The 25,121-nt window shown below is 46.1% G+C and overlaps 1 protein-coding gene across 1 annotated transcript in view; it reads left to right on the top strand.

Moving 5' to 3' along the window:
* The first annotated feature begins 1,851 nt into the window (after positions 1 to 1,851).
* The window catches only part of supt6h (SPT6 homolog, histone chaperone and transcription elongation factor), a 100,318-nt gene continuing 77,048 nt past the window's right edge, over positions 1,852 to 25,121 (top strand). The window contains exons 1-4 of the mRNA XM_072469548.1: positions 1,852 to 1,973; positions 2,627 to 2,743; positions 18,927 to 19,097; positions 19,532 to 19,602. Coding sequence (XP_072325649.1) covers positions 2,638 to 2,743; positions 18,927 to 19,097; positions 19,532 to 19,602 — 348 coding nt within the window. The 5' untranslated portion in view covers positions 1,852 to 1,973; positions 2,627 to 2,637. The remainder of the gene's footprint in view (positions 1,974 to 2,626; positions 2,744 to 18,926; positions 19,098 to 19,531; positions 19,603 to 25,121) is intronic.

The raw sequence follows: 25,121 nt of genomic DNA on the forward strand, positions 1-25,121 counted from the left end.
TACTTGTGACAATAAGTGATTATTATTATTATTTTGCAAAGGCAATAGATAGGTAGGCTTTGCCAGGGTACTCCCATCCCATAAACGTAAAAAATCTCCATGTTTATTCTGTATTGGGATTTGCCTGATGTTTCTGTGAAGCGCCATGGAACCATTCCCCTCATTAAAGCACCTATATAAATGCTTGTTGCTGTTGATCAAAAATAACAATAGGTAGAAACTATCTGGATAAGAACTAATTGCATCCCATATATAATGACCATCATAATGGCTTTTCAAATTAACTCTAAACAAGTTCTAAATTCCATTGTTTTAGTGTAGTCAATATAATGTACGATATCTTTAAAATAGATAATCAATTTATTATAAAGCTTTTGGCTAACATTTTCATTTCTATGATACTTAATGCTATAGTTTGACTTGGAAGATTATCGTATTGGATTATAATTGCTCATTAGATGTGATGGGAGAAAAGGAGAATTAAACAATGCAGCATCAACATTGTTGGCATGTGGTCTTCCAATCTTTGTCATGCTGTTGTAAGTAGCTCCAATCTCAGACCAAGCACGAGCCATTGTTGAAGAAATTCTGGTCCATAGGTTAAAAAAAACTTTCATTTTCTGTTTGTGCCACCTGACTGATGCATTTAGCTTAGCCCTTTAACTCAACTCACTCAGAGTCCATGAGACGACTTGTGCCACCAGCGTGTAGAGCTGTCAACGTGAAAGGAATATTAAATGACAACACAGGTGTTGAGTTGTAATAAAAACAGAAAATGCTGGATAAACTCAGCAGGTCTGGCAGCATTTGTGGAGGGAGAAACAAAGTTAACATCTCGAGTCCATATGACTCTTTCGGTAATAAAAAAAACAGACAATGCTGGATAAACTGAAGAGATTCACCATGATCTGATTGAATTGCGGAGCAGGCTCAAAGGACTGAATTTCCTACTTTTACTCCTAATTCCTATGCTGCTATGTAACTCAGCAGGTCTGGCAGCATCTTTGGAAGGAGAAACAAAATAGACAATGCTGGATAAATGGAAGAGATCAGCCATGATGTTGATTAATAAGGGGATCAGGGGTTATGGGGAGAAGAATGGGGTTGAGAAAAATATCAGCTATGATTGAATGGCGGAGAAGACTCGATGGGCCGAGTGGCCTAATTCTGCTTCTATGTCTTATGGTCTTATGATCTGATTGAAAGGCGGAGCAGGCTCGAACGGCTGAATTGCCTACTTCTGCTCCTAATTCCCATGTTCCTATGTAACTCGGCAGGTCTGGCAGCATCTGTGGAGGCGGGAAAAAGGTTACATCCCAAGTCCATATGACTCTTCAGCATTAATATAAAAACAGTAAATTCTGGATAAACTCTGGCAGCATCTGTGGAGAGGAACAGAGTTAATGCTTGGGGTCTCAACAGCCTTTCTACAGACCTCTTCCTCAGAGCTGTGCTGTTAGCTGAGCTGGACATGCTGAATTCTCCCTCAGTGTATCCGAACAGGTGCCGGAATGTGGCGACTAGGGGACTTTCGCAGTAACTTCATTGCAGCGTTAATGTAAACCTACTTGTGACAATAAAGATTATTATTGACTGTTTGTACAGGTGTCGAATTGTGTGTTTGTTTGGGGGGGGGGGGGGGGTTGCCATCGTACATACTCTTGGCCACATGGCTGGTATGGTGAGTGAGATTTGGCCGACGGGGGGATACACAAGTGGCGCCTGGATCTGTCCGATGTTAATCCTGCTCCCGGAACGCGATGCGGTGGAATGGACGTGCCGGGCGCCGGGGGGACGACTTTGCGGCTGCACAACTGGGGGCTCCCGGGGGGAGGATTAGCGGTCGCACAGTCGGGCGGCCATTTTTAAAGTATTTCCGGCGCTGGGCTGGGCTCCGCCAGTTTGGATTGTCGGGAATTCTCGGACGTTTTTTGCTCTCTCCTCTACCCCGCGCTCTCGCTCCCCGAAGTGAGGTGCTGGTTCCTCTTTGGTGTTATCTTTTGCCGCAACACTCGGTTTGTGTAAACCCGTCGCGTGCTGCCGGCCAGCCCGGTTGGTCTTGTCTTGGTTTCAGTTACTGCGGAGCCGGAGGCTCTCGACAACCGCACTAGGCCGCAAATCCCCCTCCCAGCCCCGAAATCCCGTCACACAAGGGCGAAAAAAAACCTCACCGCTGCAGAAACAGCCTCTCCTCATCGCTGCTTATTCCGCAGTTGCCCCCCCCCCCCCCCCCCTTCGAGATGATTGTCACGACCCGTTATAGGTTTGTGGCCAGGCCTGATATATCTTCAGGCCAATGCTCTTTGTAAATAGGTGGATTCTCCAGCCTCCAGCACTATTCTGAATGTCAGGCACATACTTTTTATACCCTTCGAGTTAGTTCCATTGTGGTTTTTAAAAAAATGGAAATGTAAGCTTTCCTACCGTCGCACCAAGCATGTACATTTTGTCACCTGAATAAAATGTTTTATTATCTACATTCTTTCATCTGTTGAACTGAACCTCCCCACCCCAAACTAACTGGTCAAATACACGGGCCCTCGAGGTTTTTCTTTCCTGTTGAATTGCTTTGGTGCTGCGTAGACTTGACATTTCAATTCCATTTCTTGCTCCTTTCGCTGTGCAGGGCTTGCAAAGATGTCTGACTTTGTGGAGAGTGAAGCTGAGGAGTCAGAGGAAGAGTACAATGAAGAAGGAACGGTGGTCCAAAAGAAGCCCAAGAAATTCATGGAAGATGATGATGGTATGTGTAACAGTGTTGCTGCGTAAACATGAACCCTTCTATGTTTGTTCCCCATTGTGCGCCATTAACCAATCTCTGGAAGGTGGTCAGTCTAATTTTCATGTAAAGTTGATTTAGAATTTGGTTAATGCAACACGAAAGCACAGATCCATGTCAAGATATTGTGAGAAAAAGGTATTTACATAAGCATATTATCACATGCTTGCTGCTTCAAAGTACTGCGCAACTGATTTTGAAATGCTGTTACTGGCGTGTAGACCACTACCAAATCATTTTCACGTAAGGGTCTACAAATCGCAAATGAGTAACTATAATTTGTTTTTGGTAATAGCCAACAGTAGACTGTTGAATCCCTTGCTCTTAAATAACGTCATAAAGTCTGTTATGCCCACCTGAAAGGGCAGATGGAGTCTCTGCAATCTAAGTTCAACATTAGTCAAAAGGTGCACTTCCGACAAAGACTTCTGACATAAGTTCGTAGTGCAGCTTGAACGTGGAACCTTTTGACCCTATAAGTCATAGTTCTTTAATAGATCTAAGCTACGACGTTGATAAGTGTACCAAATGTTCATGTTGGCACCTAAAGTAATGGATGTTCTTACTCCAAAAATTAGTTGGGGGTAGAACCTTGAAACATATACTTTTTTACAGGATGTCAAATAAAATGGGAACTTGACCGAATTAAATACAGCTTGTCGTAATTCCTAATGTTACTGGGCATGAGCAACAGAACATTTCTGAAACCATTTTCCAAAAATCTCTCTTACATTTTACTTGGTAAGATGGAGGAAAGGGAATGTAAATGCCAAACACCTGGATTCTTTCTGCTTTGTACTAGTTTTTGATATATATGGCAGAATTCTAATGATCCTGAAGTTCATCTCAAAAATATTCAACATTTTTCACCATATATCCAGCCTATTTTCAGGAAATTCTTTGTTGTGGATTTGAAGGTGAAGACAAATGAGATTGATATTCGATTCTGTATGACCAAATGTTGCTGAAATCTAAACAGAACCTCCTATTCAGCCCACTGAGTCTGTTCCATCATTCAGTTGGATCATGGCTGACATGTCCCTCAACTCTTGTTTGTCGTGGACTTCCGGTGGCAGCATGTGGAAGATGCTCGCACATAAGGTTGCTCCTGTCTGAGTTTTTGTTTATTGGTCCTTTTTGCCCGGTTCCTGGTCGAAATTGGTTGACAAACCAAACCAGTTTAATTGTATTTGACAAAAGGATGTCAAAATTCGCACAATAGACTGTTGGGAAGAAGGATACAAGTGGTGATCCTTCGATGGAGCCAGAGTGTGAAGCTCCCTGGGAGGAAAAATGGCGAAGGCGACATTGATTGGTGGGGCCGCTCCTATCACAGTAGAAATGCTGACTGGGGTAATTGCACTTGAATTTGAGAAACAATTTTGCAAACACTCTGAAAGGCAAGCAAGGGAGATGATGGAGAACCTCAAAAAGTCCATTGAGGACGCGCTGGGTCCAATAAGAGAAGTTGGGAAGGACATCAGAGCCCCTGAAAGAGCGTGGAGAGGTACTGAAGGGGATGGAGGAGATATTGCCTGGCATAGCAACCAAATAGCCTTGCTGGAAGCCAAGATGCTGGTGGTGGAGGAGAGGACTAAGGCCCTGATTGCAAAGGTGGGGAACAGATCGAAGAGGCAGAACCTCAGGATTGTGGTATTGCCGGAGGAGCCCGAGGCCGACCAAACACTTGCTTAGATGTTTGCTAAGTTGTTTAGGGGGGACGGGACCAGATGTCCCCTCCTGAACTTGATAGGGTCCACCGTACACCCTGACAGAGGCCTCAAGCGAATAAGCCACCATGGGTGAGGATAGTTAATTTCCACAGATACCAGAAGAAGGAGCGGGTCCTGAAGTGGGCCAAAGAGAATTTGGATGTGAGGTGGGAAGGAAGCAGCATCTGAATTTATCAAGATGTCGGGGCAGAACTCGCAAAGAGGTGTGCGGCCTTTAATAAGGTGAAGTCGGTGTTACGTAAAAGTGGAGTGTATTTTGGTGTGGTGCACCTGGCGAGGTTGAGGGTTACGCATAACTCTAAAGATGATTTTTTTTGAGATGGCAGAGGCTTTTGTCAAGGACTTGGACTGAATTGAGTGGGACTTTAATGGGTGTTGATAGAAGTGTTTGGGGATGTTTCAGTTTTCTGTACATATGATTGGTTAACTGGGATTTATTGTTCTGCATTGGAGTGTATATGTTGTTGGGGGGGGGGGGGTGCAAAGTATTCGGTGGTAATGCTTAAGGCAGTAATGTGAACAATATATGGCACCAGGTGGGATTTTAAGAATTGTAAGGCTTTGGTTTCGGTTATTCTTTTTCGGCGGGGGAGTTTCTGGTTCTTTTGTTCTTGGTTGTGGGCCCTGGCCCGGGGGTGGAGGTGGGGGGCAACCTCACTAGCAGTTAGAGTTAAGCTAGTGAACGTGAGTGAGACGGGGGAGGGCTACGGCTTCTTGGATCTGTTTGGACAGGTTTCGATGAGCCTAGCATGTGGGTTTGGTGGGATAAGGGGGATGGTAAGGAGGGAGCATTGTTCGGTGGGAGGTAGTTTGTAAGTTCCTGAGGTTTGGGGGGGGGGGGGGGGAAGAATGCTGACGGTGACCAGGCTTTTTCTTTGTTTCATCTTATAGGTGGGGTTGGCAGCCATTTTGGGTGGGCCTTGGTTCGAGGAACTTGGAATAAGGTTGGGATAATTCCTCATGATGGAATTCCTCATGACTTGAGAAGGGGTGGGGGGAGGAGGGGGTGAGAGACCCCCGATCAGACTAATCACTTGGAACATTAGGGGGGGGGGGGGTGGCCTGGCCTGTGAAATGATCAAGCAAGAGTTTTCTCTCATCTGGAGAATTTAAGGGCTAATGTGATGCTTCTGCAGGAGACCCAACTGCGATGAGGGATCAGTCTTGGCTCCGAAATGGCTGGGTGAGCCTTGTGTTTCACTCGGGCTTTGATAGTAGAGCCGGGGGTTGGCAATTTTAATTAATGAAAGGGTCCGCTTTCTTGCGGGAAGGGTTGTGGCAGATCAGTGAGGTAGGTATGTGTGAATCCCTGGGATGCTGGAAGGTAAGTTAGTGGCGCTGGTGGACGTGTACGCCCCAGGTTGGGACAACGTAACATTCATGAGATTGTTGGCTGCGGTACCATATTTGTATGTGAATCAGTTGATTATGGGGATTGATATTTCAAAAAATAAGTTTAGAGCACCCAGTTCTTTTTTCCCCAATTATGGGGCAATTTAGCGTGGCCAATTCTTTGGGTTGTGTGGCTGAGACCCGCACTGACACTGGGAGAATGTGCGAGGGTTGAATGGGATGATCAAGAGGGCCTGTGTGGGGCAGCACGGTGGCGCAGTGGGTTAGACCTGCAGCCTCACGGCGCCGAGGTCCCAGGTTCGATCCCGGCTCTGGGTCACTGTCCGTGTGGAGTTTGCACATTCTCCCCGTGTTTGCGTGGGTTTCGCCCCCACAACCCAAAGATGTGCAAGCTAGGTGGATTGGCTATGCTAAATTGCCCCTTAATTGGAAAATGGTACTCTAAATTTCTTTTTTTTAAAAGAGGGCCTGTGTGTTTGCATTTTTAAAAGGATTGAAGGCGGATGTGGCCATTCTACAGGAGACTCACCTGAAGGTGGGCAACCAGACTAGACTGAGGAAGGGATGGGTTGGGCAAGTATTTCACTCTGAATTGGATTCTAACCAAAGGGGGTGGTGATTTTGATCAATAAGTGGGTGGCATTTGAGGTGGGAAGTATAGTGGCGGATTCTGGGGGAGGTATGTTATGGTGAGTGGGAAATTGGAGGGGATGCCTGTGGTATTAATGAACATTTATGCCCCGAACTGGGAAGACGTCGAATTTATGAGGCGGGTGGTGGGGAAGACCCCCGACCTGGACTTGCATCAGTTAATTATGGGGGGGGGACTTTAATACGGTTCTAGTTCCGAGACTGGACCGGTCGAGATCAAGGAGGGTGTCAGCAACAGCAAAGGAACTACGGGGATTCATGGAGCACATGGGGGTGGGGGGGCGATCCGTGGAGATTTGGGAGACCGAGGGGAAAAGAATTTTCATCCTTCTCCCATGTGCACAAGTTCTACTCCCGAATAGACTTTTTTGTGTTTGATAAGACTTTGCTTGCGGGGGTGGTTGATGTTGAGTACTCGGCAATAGTGGTCCATGCCCCGCACTGGGTGGACCTACGGGTGAGCAAAGGGCCCACAATGGAGGGTGGACGTGGGGCTGGTGGTGGAGGAAGAGATGTGTGATCAAGATGAGCAATTTGCCAGGATTTTTGTTTCTGCTTCAATGTCTGCTGGTTTTCCTTCCTCAACCTTTTTTGGGGGAGGGTTGAGAAATTGTGTACACATGCCTTCGATTTTCTAATCTGAAAGATGGCAATTCTGACAATGCAACACTACTTCAGTGCTTCGATATGTATTGTTTGCTCTCACCCTGGAGTGATTTGAACGCATAGCCTAGAGAGAAGAATGCTACCATTAACATTTAGGTATTTATGACTTCTGGTGGCAGCCATGGAGTGAGTGGTCAGCCATGGTGTTGTGTTGGTGGCTCCCGGTTAAGGTGGATTTTGTTTGACCTTCCCCACCTGTATTGGGGGTTGTTTGAGTGCAAACGGTGTGCGAGTGCCCAAGGAAGGTAACACTCCTCTGGTGAGATCAGTGTATGGATCAGAGGATGAGAAGTGCCACGAGAAAGAGAGAGCAGCTGCAGCAGGACTATGTTTGTGGTGCGCCACAGGTTAAGATGATGGAGGGCAAGGGGGCAGCACTGCTCACCCAGTGGTCGACGGAGCAGCTGGTGGAATTTTTGAACGGAAAATTCCAGCAGCTTCGGAAGCCCTAGCTCTGGTGGTGGAGCCGGTCAAAGCTGCGACTGAGACAGTGGCAGAGATTGGAGGCTCCGAAGGTGGAGGAGGCTTCATTGGAGACTGAGTTGGGGAATGGTCTTGGACAGCCAGAAGAAGCTGAGAGAGAAATTGGAGGACCTAGAATCATTCTAGGAGACAGAACTTGAAGGGTGCCTAAGGGCATCGAGGGAGCGGAGGCCTAGAGGGGTGCATGAAGCGGGCCGGGGGAAGGATTATGGCTAATCTGCAGGGGAGGCCCTGACATAGAATGTGAGAGGGCTGAATGGGCTGATTAAACAGCCACGTATGTTCACTCATTTGAGGAATCTGAAGGCAGACATAGATTTTACAGGGGGATCAGACGAGGCTGAGGAAGGGATGGGTGGGGCAGGTGTTCAACTCGGGGCTGGATATGAAGGCGAGGTGGGGTGGCAGTGTTGATTAACAAGAGGGTGGTGTTTGAGATGGGAAGCATTGTGGCCCATCCAGGGGGGGTAGATATGTGGTGGTCAGTGGGAAACTGGAGGGAATGCCGATGGTCCTGGTAAATGTTTATGCCCCGAATTGGGATATTTTGGATTTTATGAGGCAGGTGTTGGGGAAGATTCCGGATCTTGACACGCAATGTTTGATTATGGGGAGTGACTTCAATACAGTCCTAGACCCTGGTCCGGACCGGTTGAGTCTGAAGTAATCCAGGGTGTCAGCGGTGGCTAGGAAGCTGAGGGGGTTCATGGAGCACATTGGGGTGGGCGGGGTGGAGTGGTTGCGCAGACCCATGGAGGTTTGGGAGGCCAAGGGTGAGGGAGTTTTCATATTTCTCCCAGGTGCACTGGGTGTATTCCCAGATTGGCTTTTTCAAGTTGGACAAGGCGCTGCTGGCGGGACTGGCTGACTCGGGGTATTTGACGATTGTGGTTTCTGGGTGAATTTATGGGTAATTCTGGGGAGGCCCAAGGGCCGCAGTGGAGGTTAGATTTGGGGCTCTTGGCGGATGAGGGGGTGTGAGAACGGGTGAGGGTTTCCATTCGGGTCTATGTGGAGTTGAACGATACTGGGGAGGTCACATCCGCCACGTGGGAGGCGCTCAAGGATGTAGTTAGACGGGAGTTTATTTCGATTTGGGCACGTAGAGAGGATGGAGTGGGAGAAGGGGGCATGGCTGGTTGATGAAATCTTGAGGGTGGACAGAAGGTACTCTGCGCTGGAGGAGGGGATGCTGAAGGAAAGACAAAGGCTCCAGAGTAACAAGTTTGAGGGCTTTGTTGTTGGTGCCTTTGCTGTTCCCGCTGGCCAGGTACTCCATAAGCCCAGTGGTGGTGTCGGCTTTGTGTGTGGGGCAGTGTAGGCAGCACTTGAGGTTGGAGGGTTTGTCGGTGTGGGTGACTATTTGCGCCAACCATGGGTTCATGCCGATGAGGCTGGATGTGAGGATCCGGGGGTGGCGGCAGGTGGGAATTGAGCACTTCAAGGACTTGTTTATAGTGGGAAAATTTGCGGGGCTGGAGGAATTATATGAATTGCCCAAGGGGAATAGTTTTAGGTACCTGCAGGTTCGGGATTTCATGAGGAGAGGTGCCATCCTCGCTGGGGCTGCTGCCTCTGGTGTTGCAAGACAAGCTCTTGTCGGAGATCGAAATAGGGAAGGGGAAGTTGTTGGATGTTTATAAGGAACTGATGGAGAGGGAGGGCACCCTGTTGGAGAATGTTAAGCACAAGTGGGAGGTGGGGGCCGAGACATGGGGTGAGGCCTTGAGGAGGGTGAATGCAGCCTCGTCCAGTTCAAAGTGGTGTATAGAGGCCACATGACGGTGGCGAAGATGAGCAGGTTCTTTGCGGGGGGTGGAGGTTAGGTGTGGGTGGTGCACGGGGGGCCCATGAATCATGTCTACATGTTCTGGGCATGAGGTGGGTGGTGGGGGGGGGAGAGATATTAAAATGAAATGGCGAAGGCAGCACTTGGTGAGGGTTGGTGTCAGGAGGGCTGGAGGGTTGTGTTTTTTTAATTGGGTTGATATATTCTGTGTATTTTTGGTAAATGCCTTGAATAAAAATATTTTTTTACAAACACTTGGGAATTAATTTTTAATTTGATCATGGCATTTGTGCATCACTGGCAAAGTGAATATTTATTGCCCTTGAGAAGGTTATGTTGAACCGCCACTTGAACTGCTGCAGACTTTGTGGCGTACACATTGCTGAGGTGCTGTTAGGGACGGAGTTTCAGGTTATGGCCCAGCAATTGTGAAGGAACACATTGTATTTCCAAGTCAGGAAAGTGTGTGACCTGGTGTCTTTTATGCATCTGCTGCTGTTCGAGGTGGTAGAGGATGCAGATTTGGAAGGTGGCGTCAAAGGAGTCTTGGTGGGTTGTTGCAGTGTGTAGATTGGCCAACTGCTGCCATGATACTCTTGTAGTGGAGTGAATATTTAAGCTGGTGGATCGGGTGATCATTATGGAGTGGTGGAGGGCTACTTTATCCTGTGTGGGGTCCAGCTTGAGTGTTGGACTCGTGCAGGTAACTGAAAGTATTCCGCCACACCTAATTTGTGCCTTGTAGATAGTGTAAAAGCTTTCAAAAGGCAGGAGGTGAGTTACTACAGTTCCTAGCCTTACTTCCATGCTTTTGTAGTCCCCATATTTATGTGACTGATCCAGTAAAGTTTCTGGTCAATGGTATGCCCCCAGGGCTTTTTTGATAGGGGATTCACCAATGCTAAAGCTGTTAAATATCATTGGAAGATGGTTAGATGTTCTTTTATTTGAGAAGGTCGTTTCCAGGCGCTTAAGTAGCAAGTAAGGTGTGCCATACATCAGCCCAAGGTTAATGAAGATAATTGAGATGCCTGTTGTGACTTCTGAAAGCCTCCTATCTCTTCATCTACCATCAAATAAAAGTTTTGTCACAATCATCTGTGCTTATGCACCTAACGTTTAGTTATTGCCCTTGAGAAGGTTCTGTTGAGCCGCCACTTGAACTGCTGCAGATTTTGTGGTGTAGGCATTGCTGAAGTGCATAGCTTTATCACTCACCTGATGAAGGAGCTGTGCTCCGAAAGCTAGTGATTCGAAACAAACCTGTTGGACTTTAACCTGCTGTTGTAAGACTTATTACTGTGCCCACCCCAGTCCCAATGCCGGCATCTCCACATCATGCCTAACTTTAATGCCATTGCTGAAGACAAAGATCACTTCTACGATACTCTTGATTCTGGAGCATCTGCCACAGGAAGAAAAGTTATTTCTCCTGGGCACCTTCAGCGCAAGAATTGAATGCGGCAGTTTCATAGCAAACATATCTCAGTCATCATGGTGTGCCAATGTGAATGAAAACGGACAGCTGCTAACAGGACTCTGTGCACAGCGTGAACTTTGTGTTACCAGCACCCCGTTCTATGGCACAAGGTGTCATGGCATCATCCAAGATCTGGCCACTGGTGCCAATTTGACTTGGTAATCACCAGAAAATGCAATCTGTTCAGTGTTCTTTAAACCCACACCTATGACGGTGCAGATTGCAATACTGATCGAGGGGTCAGTGAAGGTACAATTATGGAAAAAACACACGTGCAAACATCAACTTTCCATGCACAAGGACTGCCAACAAAAGTCCCAAGAGTCTCTGCCCCCAGGCAGCTCTTTCAACCCAAGGGCTAAACCTATAACGTTAATGAAGTATGGAAGTATGAAGCTGCAGTAACCGCATTGAGCAAAGTAACAAACTGGCAAAGATTGGTTCGAGAGTCCCCCTCACAGAAATGATTTGTGTCATTGAAGCAAAGGATGCAGCTCACCTGGTTTACAATCTGTCTTCTAATCCTAAAGCATGTGACAATCTCATGCTAGCCAAGGTAATTATGCAGAGTGGCGCAAGGGACTATGCTAACAAGTATTGGATCAATCTATACGAAGTATAAACTGCCAGTGACGATGGAAACCTTCACAGTGTATGAAGGTATCAGAAGAGCACTTGTCACCACCATCACCAAGGTTGCTTCTTTGATATCGCCAGTTGGGGAGGTACTCCCTTCCAGCAGCAAACAAATGATCTGCTGGCTAATGTTAGAATGAAGGGTAAGCCAGGCTATGAGGTAGTATTGGAATACAATTCTGATGCTGCTGATTACCCACTTCACCTCATTTTGTCCAGTTTTGAGCTACTCAATCTATCCTATTTAGCAAGGTGGTTATGGCACACAGCACAATGGCATGTGCCCTCATGTGGAAGTGTGGAGGTCAGGCTTCATATCCACAATGATGGTGGGTCGGTCACTCCGATAATTCTGCCCAGGATAGACAAAACAGCGATGGCTAGATTGGTGAGGATGGGGTAAAGTAGATATTTCCATTGTGTTTGGGCCTCTTGCTACCTGCAACCAGCCTAGCTTGACGGGTATACCTTCAGAACTCGCCCAGCCTGGTCACTGTTGGTGTTTTGAAGTCCCCTGATCAGAATACATTCTGTGTCCTTGGTAACCACAGTGCCTCTTCCTGATGTTAAAAACAAAGAACAATATAGCACAGGAACAGGCTCTTTGGTCCTCCAAGCCTGTACCGGTCATGATACCAACCTTTGCCAAAGTATTCAGCACTTCCTTGTGCCGTATCCCTCTATACCCATCCTATCCATGTGTTTGTCATGATGCCTTTTGAAAGCCGTTAATGTATTTGCTTCCACAACCTCCCCTGGCAACGCATTCCAGGCACTCACCACCCTCTGCGTAAAAAAACTTGCCTCACACCTCCTCTAAACTTTGCCCCACGGACCTTAAACCTATGCCCCCTGGTGACTGACCCCTCCACCCTGGGAAAGAGTGCCTGCCCATCCACTCAATCCATGCCCCTCATAATCTTGTAGACCTCTATTAGGTCACCCCTCAATCTCCGTCTTTCTAATGAAAACAGTCCGAGTCTATTCAGCCTCTCCACATAGCTAACACCCTCCAGACCAGGCAACATCCTGGTAAACCTCCTCTGCACCCTCTCCAAACCCTCCACATACTTCCAGTAGTGTGGCGACCAGAATTGTGTGCAATATTCCAAGTGTGACCTTACAAAGGTTCTATACAACTGTAGCATGACTTGCCAGTTTTTATACTCAATGCCCCGTTCAATGAAGACAAACATCGTTTAAACATGTAGTGCTAATTTATCACTTGAAGGAAGGTGGCCAGTATTAAACAAGAGGCTTCCTTGACGATTTTTGGCCATGAGAGTTCAGGGACTCTTCCCAGGGTTGCCACTCCTGAATGTATACTATTATGCCATAACCTCTGGTGGGTCTGTCCTGCAAGTAGATCAGGACATTTTAGTTATTCTCCTTGACCCAAATGAGATATAAGGTCACAACAATGTTCCTCCATTCGGGTCTGTCTTCTGCTGTGCCTTGCCCTATGTAAGCCCCATCTCTTCCAGTTCAGCAGTCCTATGCCATGTTGTTTTTGGCCTGCCCTGTTTACGTTTCCTGGCTGGTGTCCATCTTAGAACAAATTCGCTGTTGGGGCATCCTTAGCACATATCCGAGCCATCTTATCCAATGCTTGATCTCAAGTACAATGCTATAGCAACCAATCTCCTTGTACAGGTCTTCATTATAAATTTTATTTGGCCTATAGATGTTACAGATCTTACGTAGGCAACTATTATGAAAGGAGTTGACCGTGCCCATATCTGTTTTCATTATTCTCCAGCATTCAAATCTATACAGCAGGACTGACTTTATTTTACTGTTGTACAGTCTGATTTTGGCCTTAAGACTATTGTTTGGACTTCCAGGTGGCTCTAAGTCTACTAAATGCATGTCTAGCTTTATTCACACGAGCCTTGATGCCCTTCTTAGCACTGTTATCGATGCTGATGTGGCTCCTGAGGTCAGTGGTGCTCGACCTACTCTAGCGCTTCTCCATTGATGATAATTGGAGGTGTTGCTTGTGTGTTGAAGCTCATGACTTAAGTGCTTCTGCTTGTTAATGTGCCGACCACTCTGTTTTGCACACATGCTGAGTCTCCGATTTCTCCTGGAGGAGGGTGTATATTGAAGAGATGGCAGCAAGATCATCAAGTTCATGGTCCTCCAAGTATGAAAAGAGGATTCAGTGAATTCCCCTGGGGCAGTCTGATGTTGTTTGACACGCGACCCAGTTGATGGTGACGAGAAATAGAATAGGAGAGAGGATGCAGCCCTGCCCCACTCCTGACTTCACTTCAAACCACTCAGATAATACGTGGCCGAGGATGATACTGTATTCGAAGCGCTCCTAGAACTTCCAAATGAGATTGGCAACCTTAAGTGGATTTCATAGGCTCTGAGAATCTTCCACAGAATCAGAACATACCCAGGGAAAATGATGGAGGAGTCTGGAACATTGGGTGTGAGATATGATTCTTTGAAAATGATTAAGTTAGGCTGTTGGTTGGCTAGTCTGTGGGACAGCTTTCCCAATTTTGGCACCAGTCGCCAAATGTTAGGGAGGAATGCTTTGCAGTGTCCACTGGCCTATGTGTGCCGTTGTCATTTCCAACATCTAGGTTGATGCTGGATAGCATATCCGGTTTTTAATCTTCAACCTTTTCATCATGGTTTGATACATAAGTGGCTTGTTATGCCATTTCAGAGGGTCGTTAAGAGTCAACTATATTGCCATGGGTCTGGAAACACATGTAGGCCAGACTGAATAGTATGATAGATTTTCTTCCCCATAGAACATTCGCGAACCAGGTGGCTTTTTAATGACAAGCTAGTAGTTTCACAGAAGCCATTATCGAGACTAACTTTTTATTCTAGATTTAATTAACTCAAATTTCCCAGCTGGCATGGTGGGATTGTAAACTCCGGAGCATTAATTTAGAGTTACAGACCATGATACTACTGTTCGTGTTTTGGATGAAGACCAGGTGAGGATTGAAGTTTCCTATCTGGAGGGTGCCAATTGTGGGACAAATGCGCCTTGGAGTCTGGAGTTTTGAAGTTAGGAAATCTTTATTTCAAGCATGCAGGAGAATGCTTCAGTGAACCAAAACATCTCAAAGAGCAGTTACACTAACATACATTTACACAGAATACAGCTCCAACTGATTGCATGCCCAAGTGTGTTTTGTCTGCTCATGGCCTTCATGTGTCCCTCGTAAACACGTACTGTCATATTCTCACAGACAAGCCGGCTTGGAAAAATGGAAAATTGCTCAAGCTTATCAGATGCAGTAACTTCATCTCTGTACACACATAGGAAAAACAACAAATGTGTAGGTCAATGGTTATGGTGGAAAAATACAGCAAGGGAGTCAGCTTTCATGCATATAACTCACTTTATAACTCATTAACCCTTTTCTTTACCACATCAGTCCCTCCCACCCGCCCCCCAATGGCACTGGGCGGAGTACATTTGAACCAGGTAGGCACAACTCACCTGACTGGACCTTCAGCCGATTCAGTTGTCCAGGGACCCTACTGGACTCCAGTGAGCATCAAGCCCTTTGTTCTGTTTAGACCCCTAATCAATTAACAGTTCTCTTGCAGCTTGGCTGGTTATCCTAGTGATGTCCACCTAGGTTAGGAACATGAATAACCAGATTAAATATCATAAATATTATCTTGACATCCCTCCTCTGGAGGTGGTGCTGAGACATCTACAGAGACGTATCCCCTGTTTGACATCAGTATCATTTTCACAGCATGCAAAATGATCACCTTTTGTTAACAAATACAGATGCTGATGATAAGGACGAGTATTGAAGTGACCATGGCAGCGCCTCATTCTGACCAGTTATATTGCATACGGCTAGCCACAGCGCTAGGACTAGCAGAACCCCTTTAATACCTGGCTTTATCTTTAGCTAAATCCACTTGCTCTCTCCCTTTCACAGAAACCTGCCGACTCTGATGGATATTACCTGGTGATATTTTAACAGCTTCTTGAGCAGCTTTTCTTGTTGTGTTATCCTCATTTAACTTGATGTGGAGATGCCGGCGTTGGACTAGGGTGAGCACAGTAAGAAGTCTTACAACCCAGGTTGACTTCTTACTGTGCTCATTTAACTTGTCATCCCACAAAAGGCTAAAAACCTTACCTGACAGAGTTCTCCCTGCCAAGTGGAAACCGCCCAGAGTAAATGAGTTGGAAACTTGAATGCAAAATGTATTGTTTCTACAGTCTGATCCTCCGTAGAGATAACTATTCTCAGCAGTTAGGAAACACCACTGGGTTGGACTGCCTTAACTACCCAAACCACTTGCTGCATATGGACACAGTCCACTTTAGTAACTGAGGTGTCGCGAATGATGCTAAACATTGCACAATTATCAGCGAAAATCTCTGGCCTTATAATGGAGAGACGGTCACTGAGGAAGCAGCTGAAGATGGACTGAGTGCACTAACCTGAGGAACTCCTGTAGCAATGTCCTGCAACTAGAAATGATTGACTTCACCCACCCAATAAACACAACCGTCTTCCTTTTTTGCTAGGAGTGCTTCCAACCACTGGAGCGTTTTTCCCCCGATTCCCATTGACTCCAATTTTGCCACGGTTCCTTGATGCCAAACCCCAATACTGCCTTGACTTCAGAGGGTCACTCTGCTTGCAGCACCAAAACAGGGTTGTTCACCAGTTGTCCTCACAGGCATTTACTTTAGATTCAGTAGAATACTATTATCAATGTGAAAATAAAGCAGTATTTCACTTCAAGTTTTAAATTCTAAAAGCAAAATACTACAGATACTGAAAATTTGGGGGAACAACACAAAATGCTGGAAGCACACTGATTTGGTAGCATCTGAGAATGGAGAATTAATAGGCCTTATGCTTTGTCCGAACAGTAAGATGTTGCCTAGGTAGGATTGAATCATAGAATCATACAGTGCAGAAGGAGGCTATTCGGCCCATCGAGTCTACACCGGCCCTTGGAACGAGCACCCCACTTAAGCCCACACCTCCTCCCTATCGCAGTAGCACACCCAACCCTTTTGGACACTAAGAGCAATTTACCATGGCCAATCCACCTAACCTGCACATCTTTGGACTGTGGGAGGAAACCAGAGCACCCGGAGGAAACCCACGCAGACACTGGGAGAACGTGCAGACTCCACACAGTCACCCAAGCCAGAATCTAACCTGGGACCCTGGAGCTGTGAAGCAACTGTGCTAACCACTGTGCTACCATGCTGCCCTGGTTGCCACTTTGAAAGTGATGTATTTATTTTCTTAATTCTTTCTTTGAACGTGGTAGCTTCTGGCAAGGCCAACACTTGTTGCCCTCCCTGATTGTCCGTGAACTGAGTGGTTTTCTAGGACATTTCAGAGGAGCATGTAAGAGTTAATTACGTTGCTCTGAGTCTGGAGTCACATGTAGGCCAGACCAGGTAAGGGTGGCAGATTTCTTTCCTTATAGGACATGAGTGAACCAGGTGGGTTTTACCACAATCAATGATCATTTTAAGGTCACAATCGCTGAGAGAAAGTTCAGATTCCACATTAATTAATTGAATTTAAATTACACCAGCTGGCATGGTGGAATTTTAACCCCGTGTCCTCAGTGTATTAGGCTGGATGTCTGGATTACTTGTCCAGCAATATTACCACTGTGTCACCATCCCTAATGGAAGGAGGTGAAAAGGCAGCGGTCCCATTTCCTGCATTTGTGTGTGAATGTGCTGGGAAATGGGGAGCAGGTGTTGGTGATGATAGAAATGCGCCAGTTTGTCATGAAGTGAATAGTCTCTTCATGTTTGGAGAGGAGGAAAACCTATGTTTGGTGAGGTGATGGAAATGGTGAAGGATGATCTGTTGAATGTGCAGGCTGTTGGGACAGTAGGTGAAGATGTTGTGCTCTGAGAACGAGAAAAAAAATGTGGGAGTGGAGTGCAGGAAATGCCAAGGGTTCATTCTACCACATTGGGAGATGGGGATTGTCAACTGAGAAAAATAGACAACGTTGTGGATGCTCTCGTGAGGAAATTGGCATAGTCAGAGCAAACACAAAGAAGTTAGTGGACAGTCTATCCCCAGAGGTGGAAATAGAGAAATCGAGAAAGGAAAGACTCCGAGAAGGACTAACAAAGGGGTGCAATGAGAAAAAAAGTTATTGAAATTTTGCAGCTCATAGCAAGAACGGGTAGTGCCACGAATACAAAGACTTGATGTATTGGAAAAGGAGGTTAGCGAGGCAACCTCCTTTTCCAATGAAACAGAGAATGTTCAATGTATCCTTCAAAAAGACGAGCACAGATACGACCTGTACAACAATGATCCTTCTAAACTCCGTGGGAGTGTGGTTGAACTTCAGCCTGGAGAACACTGCATCGTAGCAACTGTTCTCTTTCAGGTATGCATAGCTGCACAGCAATCTTAAAGTGAGTGCAGTACCACAAACGTGCTACACACAGTGAAAAAAAATTAGCTAATATTGGATCGCAGTGTCATTTATTTGGAAGAAGTGACTGGATTTTAATTCAAAGTTATTCAGTATGAGGAAGGTAGTAATGAATGGAAATGTAAGCCACTGTTCAAAGATGTGAAGGGATTGCAGGTCACCCTGTTGGGACTGAATGTGTAGTGGAACTGTATCGCCCAAATGTTCAGAGGAAATATTTTGGCCAGGAAATTGGAATTGGTTGATGTGGGGGTTCAAATCAGAAACAGGGTAAAAGGGAAAAAGCTTGAGTCAGGGTGAGGAAAATAAGTTCTATGGGGTAGGAAGAGACTGAAATAGTGGGCGATGCTAATGCAAACCTGCTGTGGTTCTTAGGGAGATGGTAGAAATGGGGCTGGGGTAAAATGAGGTTCAAGGCTGAATGGGGTGGGTGGTGCAGGAGGGGGAGCATCTCCAAAGAAGATCTTTCACCCTTCAGAATGGGGAGATACTGCCATACAACAACAGCCCCTTCCTTATCAGCATGTTTGTTACTGTTAGGGTCATACATGAAGATGGAGAGCTGCAAGCTCAGAGAGAGACCAGTTTGTGCGAAGAAATGGAGTTAATGGCACAAACAATGCCATTGTTAGTAACAAGACTGGGGGTGGGGTTGGAAGGAAGATGGCTGGAGAGGCTGCTGGTGGTTAAGATGGAACAGGAATCTTGAAGGCGGGAGAAAATGTCCACTGCAGGAGAGACCTCCTTGGCCCAAACAAAATGGGCATGGAGGCGAAGCCGGCAGACAAAGAGCTCGTCATTGTGTCAAACTCAAAAGTACTCTGTTGATGTATTACGTTTGATGTATTTCTAGCTCCAGATTTAGGAGCTCAAAATCTAAACTTAATTTCCAGATACTTATTTTTGTGTTTATACCAACAGAGGAAGAAGAGGAGGATGAAAATGCAGATGACCAGGATGAGCAGGGCAATTTAAAGGACTTCATTAATGATGATGTAGAAGATGATGATGAAGAGGAGGAGGAGGAGGATGATGGAGCCAGTGAAGGTTCTGGAGGTTCAGACCCTATCACAAAGAAGAGAAAGCGTAAAAGTCAGTTTTAAAATCAATTTATTTTTCTATGTTAGAAATTCAGAGAACGCAAGGCTAAAACATTAATATTTTTCTTGTTAATTCTTGTGTCCTTGCTTGATTCACAGAAATTATATCATATTTTGGAATATTTTAAGTAGAGAAGATTTTTTTAAAAACAGGAAGTGCTCCTTTGGAGAATATCTGCAAATATTGTAGTCTAGAAGTTCTTGATCGTGTGACTATTTTGTGGAAGTAGGAAACAAAAATAATCTTCTGGGATGTAATATACTTGTAATATATGTGGAAGAAGACTATGATAAATGATTTAAGTAAATATTTAAATATTCTGATGAAACAACTTTTTAAAAGAAAATCTTAATGAATCGCCTCTAAAATATTATGTTTCTATGTCCATGACATGATGTCAATAATTGTTTTCTCACTTTGTACAGCATATGATGACAGGCTGGAAGATGATGATTTTGACCTAATTGAGGAAAACTTGGGTGTCAAAGTCAAAAGGGTAAAGCTACTTCTTTTGGTTTAACTGAAACTATTTAATTCAGAACTCAATATTTAATTAAAAATGATTAAATTTCTTATGTAGTGGAAAATTGCTATTAATGTTGAAGTACTGCAAATGTTCAAAATATATTCATGTTAAGCAAGCATTGCCTTAGGTTTTCAACAAAACATTAAGATGCACTTTTGAATTTGCTTCATCGTGTATATTTGAAATTCATATTTTTCCTTAACTTGGGTTTCAGTTAGAAAAGAGCATTTTGAACTATGCAACATTCGTGTTGGTGAACCATTGGTCGTCACAAGTCTGTCACCATTAGTACCGGTGACAATTTAGGATGATGAATTAAGAGTTTTAAACAAATAAATGTTAAACCATTATCTCAGCCAAAATCTTCCCATTAATCTTTTTCTTTTAAAATAAATTTAGTACCCAATTCAATTTTTCAATTAAGGGGCAGTTTAGCAAGGCCAATCCACCTAACCTGCGCATCTCTGGGTTGTGGGGGCGAAACCCACGCAAACATGGGGATAATGTACGAATCCATACGGACAGTGACCCAGAGCCGGGATCGAACCTGGGACCTCGGCGCCGTAAGGCGGCAGTGCTAACCACTGCTACCGTGCTGCCCCACCTTCCCATAAATATATTGGTGACCATGGTGCAAAATGAAACAATTTTTCAGCACAATTGAAGTGAGGAAACCTCACTTTAGGACCTTTAGAAGCACTTGAAAAAGCATCTCACCAAAAATTCTGAATGCCTGATTTGTTTTTTTACTGCAAACCTGCATAGGGTAAATTTTAAAGGAATTAAATAAAATCTTGAGAGGGAAGCTGTACCTAAATCTCTAATTTTAATGTGACATTTTAGATATGGCCTGATGAACCCAAAGTAACCAGAATATTTCAGTAAAGCTTTAACATAAATTCTGTAGAAATTCCATTCAATCATTTATAGCTAATTTGGTCACAAAGCACACTTGGCCTTGCTGTTATACTCTCTCCTCCATGACTATCTATCTGTTGTCAGTCTTTTTCATTTAGCCATTCCCTTGTCCATTCCCAGCTCAGTTTTGGGCTTTCCATGCAGACTTCTCTCGCTTGGAAATGTTGTTTCAGCTTTTGAGCACTCGTTAGTCACATTACCATACTTAGCCTGCCCACTGCATTTCTTGTGCTAAGATACATTTGCATTAAAAAAATGGTCACTACCATTGCATAGTTGGACCCCAAACTGAATGACCAAATTGTACCAAGCTTTCCTCTAGCAGTTTAATCTATACTTTGGAATTTTACACACAAATCAAATTGTTTCAGAGGACAAATTGTAAATTTATATTGTGAGAGTGTAGGATGATAACATATGAAAATGATTGGCAGGAAAATATCATTTGGCACATCAAGCTTGCCCCACACAGTTGTGATGTCTAAAGCTTCAGGATTAGACATCCGGCTACCCACCAATAGGTATGCAATCTCCTGAGACAGTCAAAAAGCACAATGGAAAGATAATGGTGGGAGGTTAATTCTGGGAAATACCTTATCAGTCCCCTTACAGCTAAAGTGCTTAAAAGCTAGATTAGGAGATTGCATTGACTTGTATTATCCAGTTCTTTGATAAAGGAATGGAGAGAGCGAATGAGGGCAGTGCAGTTGATGTATATTTAGACTTTCAAAACGTGTTTGACAAAGCATCATATAACAGACGTGTTAACAAAATTTAACGCCGATGAGATTAAAACGACAGCGTGGATACAGAATTGGCACAGAATTAGCAACAGGACACAAGCAGACAGTAGTGGTGAATGGTTTGTTTATATCGGGATTGGAAAGAGGTATAGTGTGACATTCCCCAGTGATTGATATGAAAACCACTGCTCTTTTTGATATGGATGACTGATCTAACCTTGGGTAAACAGGGCATAATTTCACAGTCTGCAGAGATGTTAAATTCTGCAATATAACTAATGACAAGGACATTAATGTCTGTACGTAACAGGAGGACGTAGGCATACTGGTGAAGTGGACAAGCACATGGCAGATAAATTTGATGCGCAGAAGTGATTGGATTAGTTTATTGTCACGTGTATCAAGGTACATGAAAAGTATTGTTCTGCAGCAGCTCAAACAGATCATTCCGTACATGAGAAGAAAATACATAATAGGGCAAACATAAAATACACAATGTAAATACATAGACACAGGCATTGGGTGAAGCAAACAGGAGTGTAGTACCAGTCAGTAGAGAAGATGTGTAAAGAGATTAGATCAGTCCACAAGTCCATCAGTCATGGATTTTAATTTTGCTACCAATTCTATTATGTAAAATAGTGGTTATGTAACGAGACTAGCAGTCCAGAGACCTGGACTGATGATCTGGTGACAATTTCAAATCCTGCCTTGATAGCTGGGCAATTTGAAATTGGTTATTTAAACAAAAATCTAGAATAAAAAGCTTGCCGTAGCAATGGTGACCGTGAAACTATCGTAAAAGCCCATCTGATTCACTAACGTTTTTATGGAAACTAATTGCTGTTTCTGCAGTCTAATCTATCTGTAACTCTGACTCACAGTAATGTGGTTGAATCTTAATTTTTCCTCTGAAATTGCTCTTACCATTGTCATTCAGCTATAGAAGAGCACTATAAAAAGCTACAGAATAAAATACAACTGATGAGACCATCCAGCATCAACCTAGATAACAAATTTAGATATGACAAATGCACATCCAGTTGACCCTGCAAAGTCCTCCATATTAACTTGTAAGTAATTAACTGGAGACTTAGACTTCCGGTTGCAGCTATGCCTAGGTAGGTCGCACGTTCGGCAGTTCCCGCCGGGAACGGACTTTTGGGCTCTTCAGAGGGGCCCCAACGGCAATTGTTCGACGGCTCCCAGTGTGGGAAGGTGACAACAAGGTTCCCCCGACATTATATGGATTGGACCAGGAGTGGAGCGGTTAAAAAAGTGATCCCGATGCAGCGGAAGGTGCGAGGGAGGAAAAGCAAGATGGCGGCGGGTGGAGACCAAGCAGCATGGACGCAGTGGTCGCAGGAGCAGCAGGAATTCCTTAAATGCTGCTTTGCGGAGCTGAAGACAGAAATGCTGGCGCCAATGAAGGCGGCGATTGAGAAGATTGTGGAGACCCAGAAGGCCCAAGGGGCGGCGATCCAGGAGGTGCGGCAAAAAGCCTCGGAGAACGAGGACGAGATCTTGGGCCTGGCGGTGAAGGTGGACGCGCACGAGGTGCTGCACAAGAGGTGGCAGGATAAATTTGAGGACCTGGAGAAAAGGTCGAGGAGGAAGAATCTTCGGATTCTGGCTCTCCCTGAAGGAGTGGAGGGGCCCGATGCCGGGGCATATATGAGCACGATGCTCCATTCGCTGATGGGCGTGGGAGCTTTCTCGAGGCCCCTGGAGCTGGATGGGGCTCATCGGGTCCTGGCAAGGAGACCCAAAGGCAACGAGCCACCAAGGGCTGTAGTGGTGAGGTTCCACCGCTTTATGGACAGAGCGTGTCCTGAGATGGGCCAAAAAAGAACGGAGCAGCAGGTGGGAGAACACGGAGATCCGTATTTACCAGGACTGGAGTGCACGGAGGTGGCTAAGAAGAGAACTGATTTTAACCGGGCTAAGGCGAAGTTCGGGATGCTGCAGCCAACGCGATTGTGGGTCACGTTCCAAGATCGGCGGCACTATTTTGAAACGCCTGATGAGGCATGGAACTTTATCCAGGCTGAAAAGTTGGACTCAAACTGAGGGTTTGTCGTGGGGGGATGTTTACTGTGTTTACTGCGTTTGGGGAATGTTCTTTTTGTTTCGGTGCTGGTTGGGGATGGGTGAATGGATTTGATGTGGGGGCTGTGGGAGAGTGTGGGCGTCGGTGTTGGAGAGGCAGGGCCCCGCGGAGGAAGAGGGGGGGTTGGAGGCCTGGGGATGGGTTGTTGGGGTAAGGCCGCAAAAAGGAGCTGCGCCAGAGGGGGCGGGGGCTTTTTTACCGCGCTAGGGAAGGGTGGGGGTGGGGCCGGGGGGGAAAGGGCAGTGCTGGAGAGGAGCGCACACTGACTGCCAAGGGATGGGGGGATTCTCACTGGGGGTTTGATGGAATGGCGGGAGAGGCCGGGATCAGCAGGAGTCAGCTGACTTACGGGAGTGCCATGGGGGGAGCAAATTGGCTAGATGAGGATCTAGCGGGGAGGGGGGGGAACTGGGTTGCTGCTGCATTGGCCAAAGGGGAGCTGGAAGGGGCGTGGGTCCGCCGCCTGGGGGACTGGAGGGTGCGGGAGGCGCGGGCCCGTGGCTGGCCTAGAAAAGGAGATGGCTAGTCGGCGCGGGGGTGGTGGGGGGGGTGAGAGTGAGAGTAGCCCCCTGATCCGGCTGATAACTTGGAATGTGAGGGGCCTGAACGGGCCGGTCAAGATGGCCCTGGTGTTCATGCACTTAAAGGGACTGAAGGCAGACGTGGTTATGCTCCAGGAGACACATTTGAAGGTGGCAGATCAGATTAGGCTGAGAAAGGGATGGATAGGGCAGGTCTTTCATTCAGGGCTGGATCCGAAGAACAGAGGGGTTGCAATACTGGTGGGGAAACGGGTGTCATTCGAGGCACTGAATATTGTAGCGGATAATGGAGGTCGATATGTGATGGTGAGTGGGGGCTGCGGTTGGTACTGGTGAACGTATATGCCCCGAAATGGGCTAATGCCGGATTTATGAAACGCATGTTGGGTCGGATTCATGATCTGGAGGTAGGAAGCTTGATAATGGGGGGGGACTTCAACACGGTGCTGGACCCAGCACTGGACCGTTCTAGGTCCAGGGGGGGTAAGAGGCCGGCTGCGGCCAATGTGCTCAGGGGGTTTATGGACCAGATGGGGGGAGTGGATCCATGGAGGTTTGCCAGGTCGCAGGCCAGGGAATTTTCCTCCTTTTCCCACGTCCATAGAGCCTACTCCCGGATAGATTTTTTTCATTTTGAGTAGGGCGCTAATCCCGAAAGTGGAGGGAACAGAATACTCGGCCATAGCCATCTCGGACCACGCCCCGCATTGGGTGGAGCTGGAGTTGGGGGAGGAGAGGGACCAGCGCCCGCTGTGGCGCCTTGATGTGAGACTGTTGGCAGATGAGGGGGGGTGCGGGCAGGTGCAGGGGTATATTGAAAGATACTTGGAGGCCAATGACAATGGAGAGGTGCAGGTGGGGGTAGTCTGGGAGGTGTTGAAGGCGGTGGTCAGGGGAGAGCTAATCTCCATTAGGGCCCACAGGGAGAAGAGAGAGAGGAGGGAGAGGTTGGTGGGGGAGATTTTAAGGGTGGACAGGAGTTATGCAGAGGCCCCCGAGGAGGGGCTACTTAGGGAGCGACGGAACCTCCAGACGGAGTTCGACCTGATGACTACTGGGAAAGCAGAGGCACAGTGGAGGAAAGCGCAAGGGGCGGTTTATGAGTATGGGGAGAAGGCGAGTCAAATGCTGGCACATCAGCTTCGTAAGAGGGAGGCAGCGAGGGAGATTGGTGGA

This window comes from Scyliorhinus torazame, chromosome 12 (genome assembly GCF_047496885.1).
Source record: "Scyliorhinus torazame isolate Kashiwa2021f chromosome 12, sScyTor2.1, whole genome shotgun sequence".
NCBI lineage: Eukaryota > Metazoa > Chordata > Chondrichthyes > Carcharhiniformes > Scyliorhinidae > Scyliorhinus > Scyliorhinus torazame.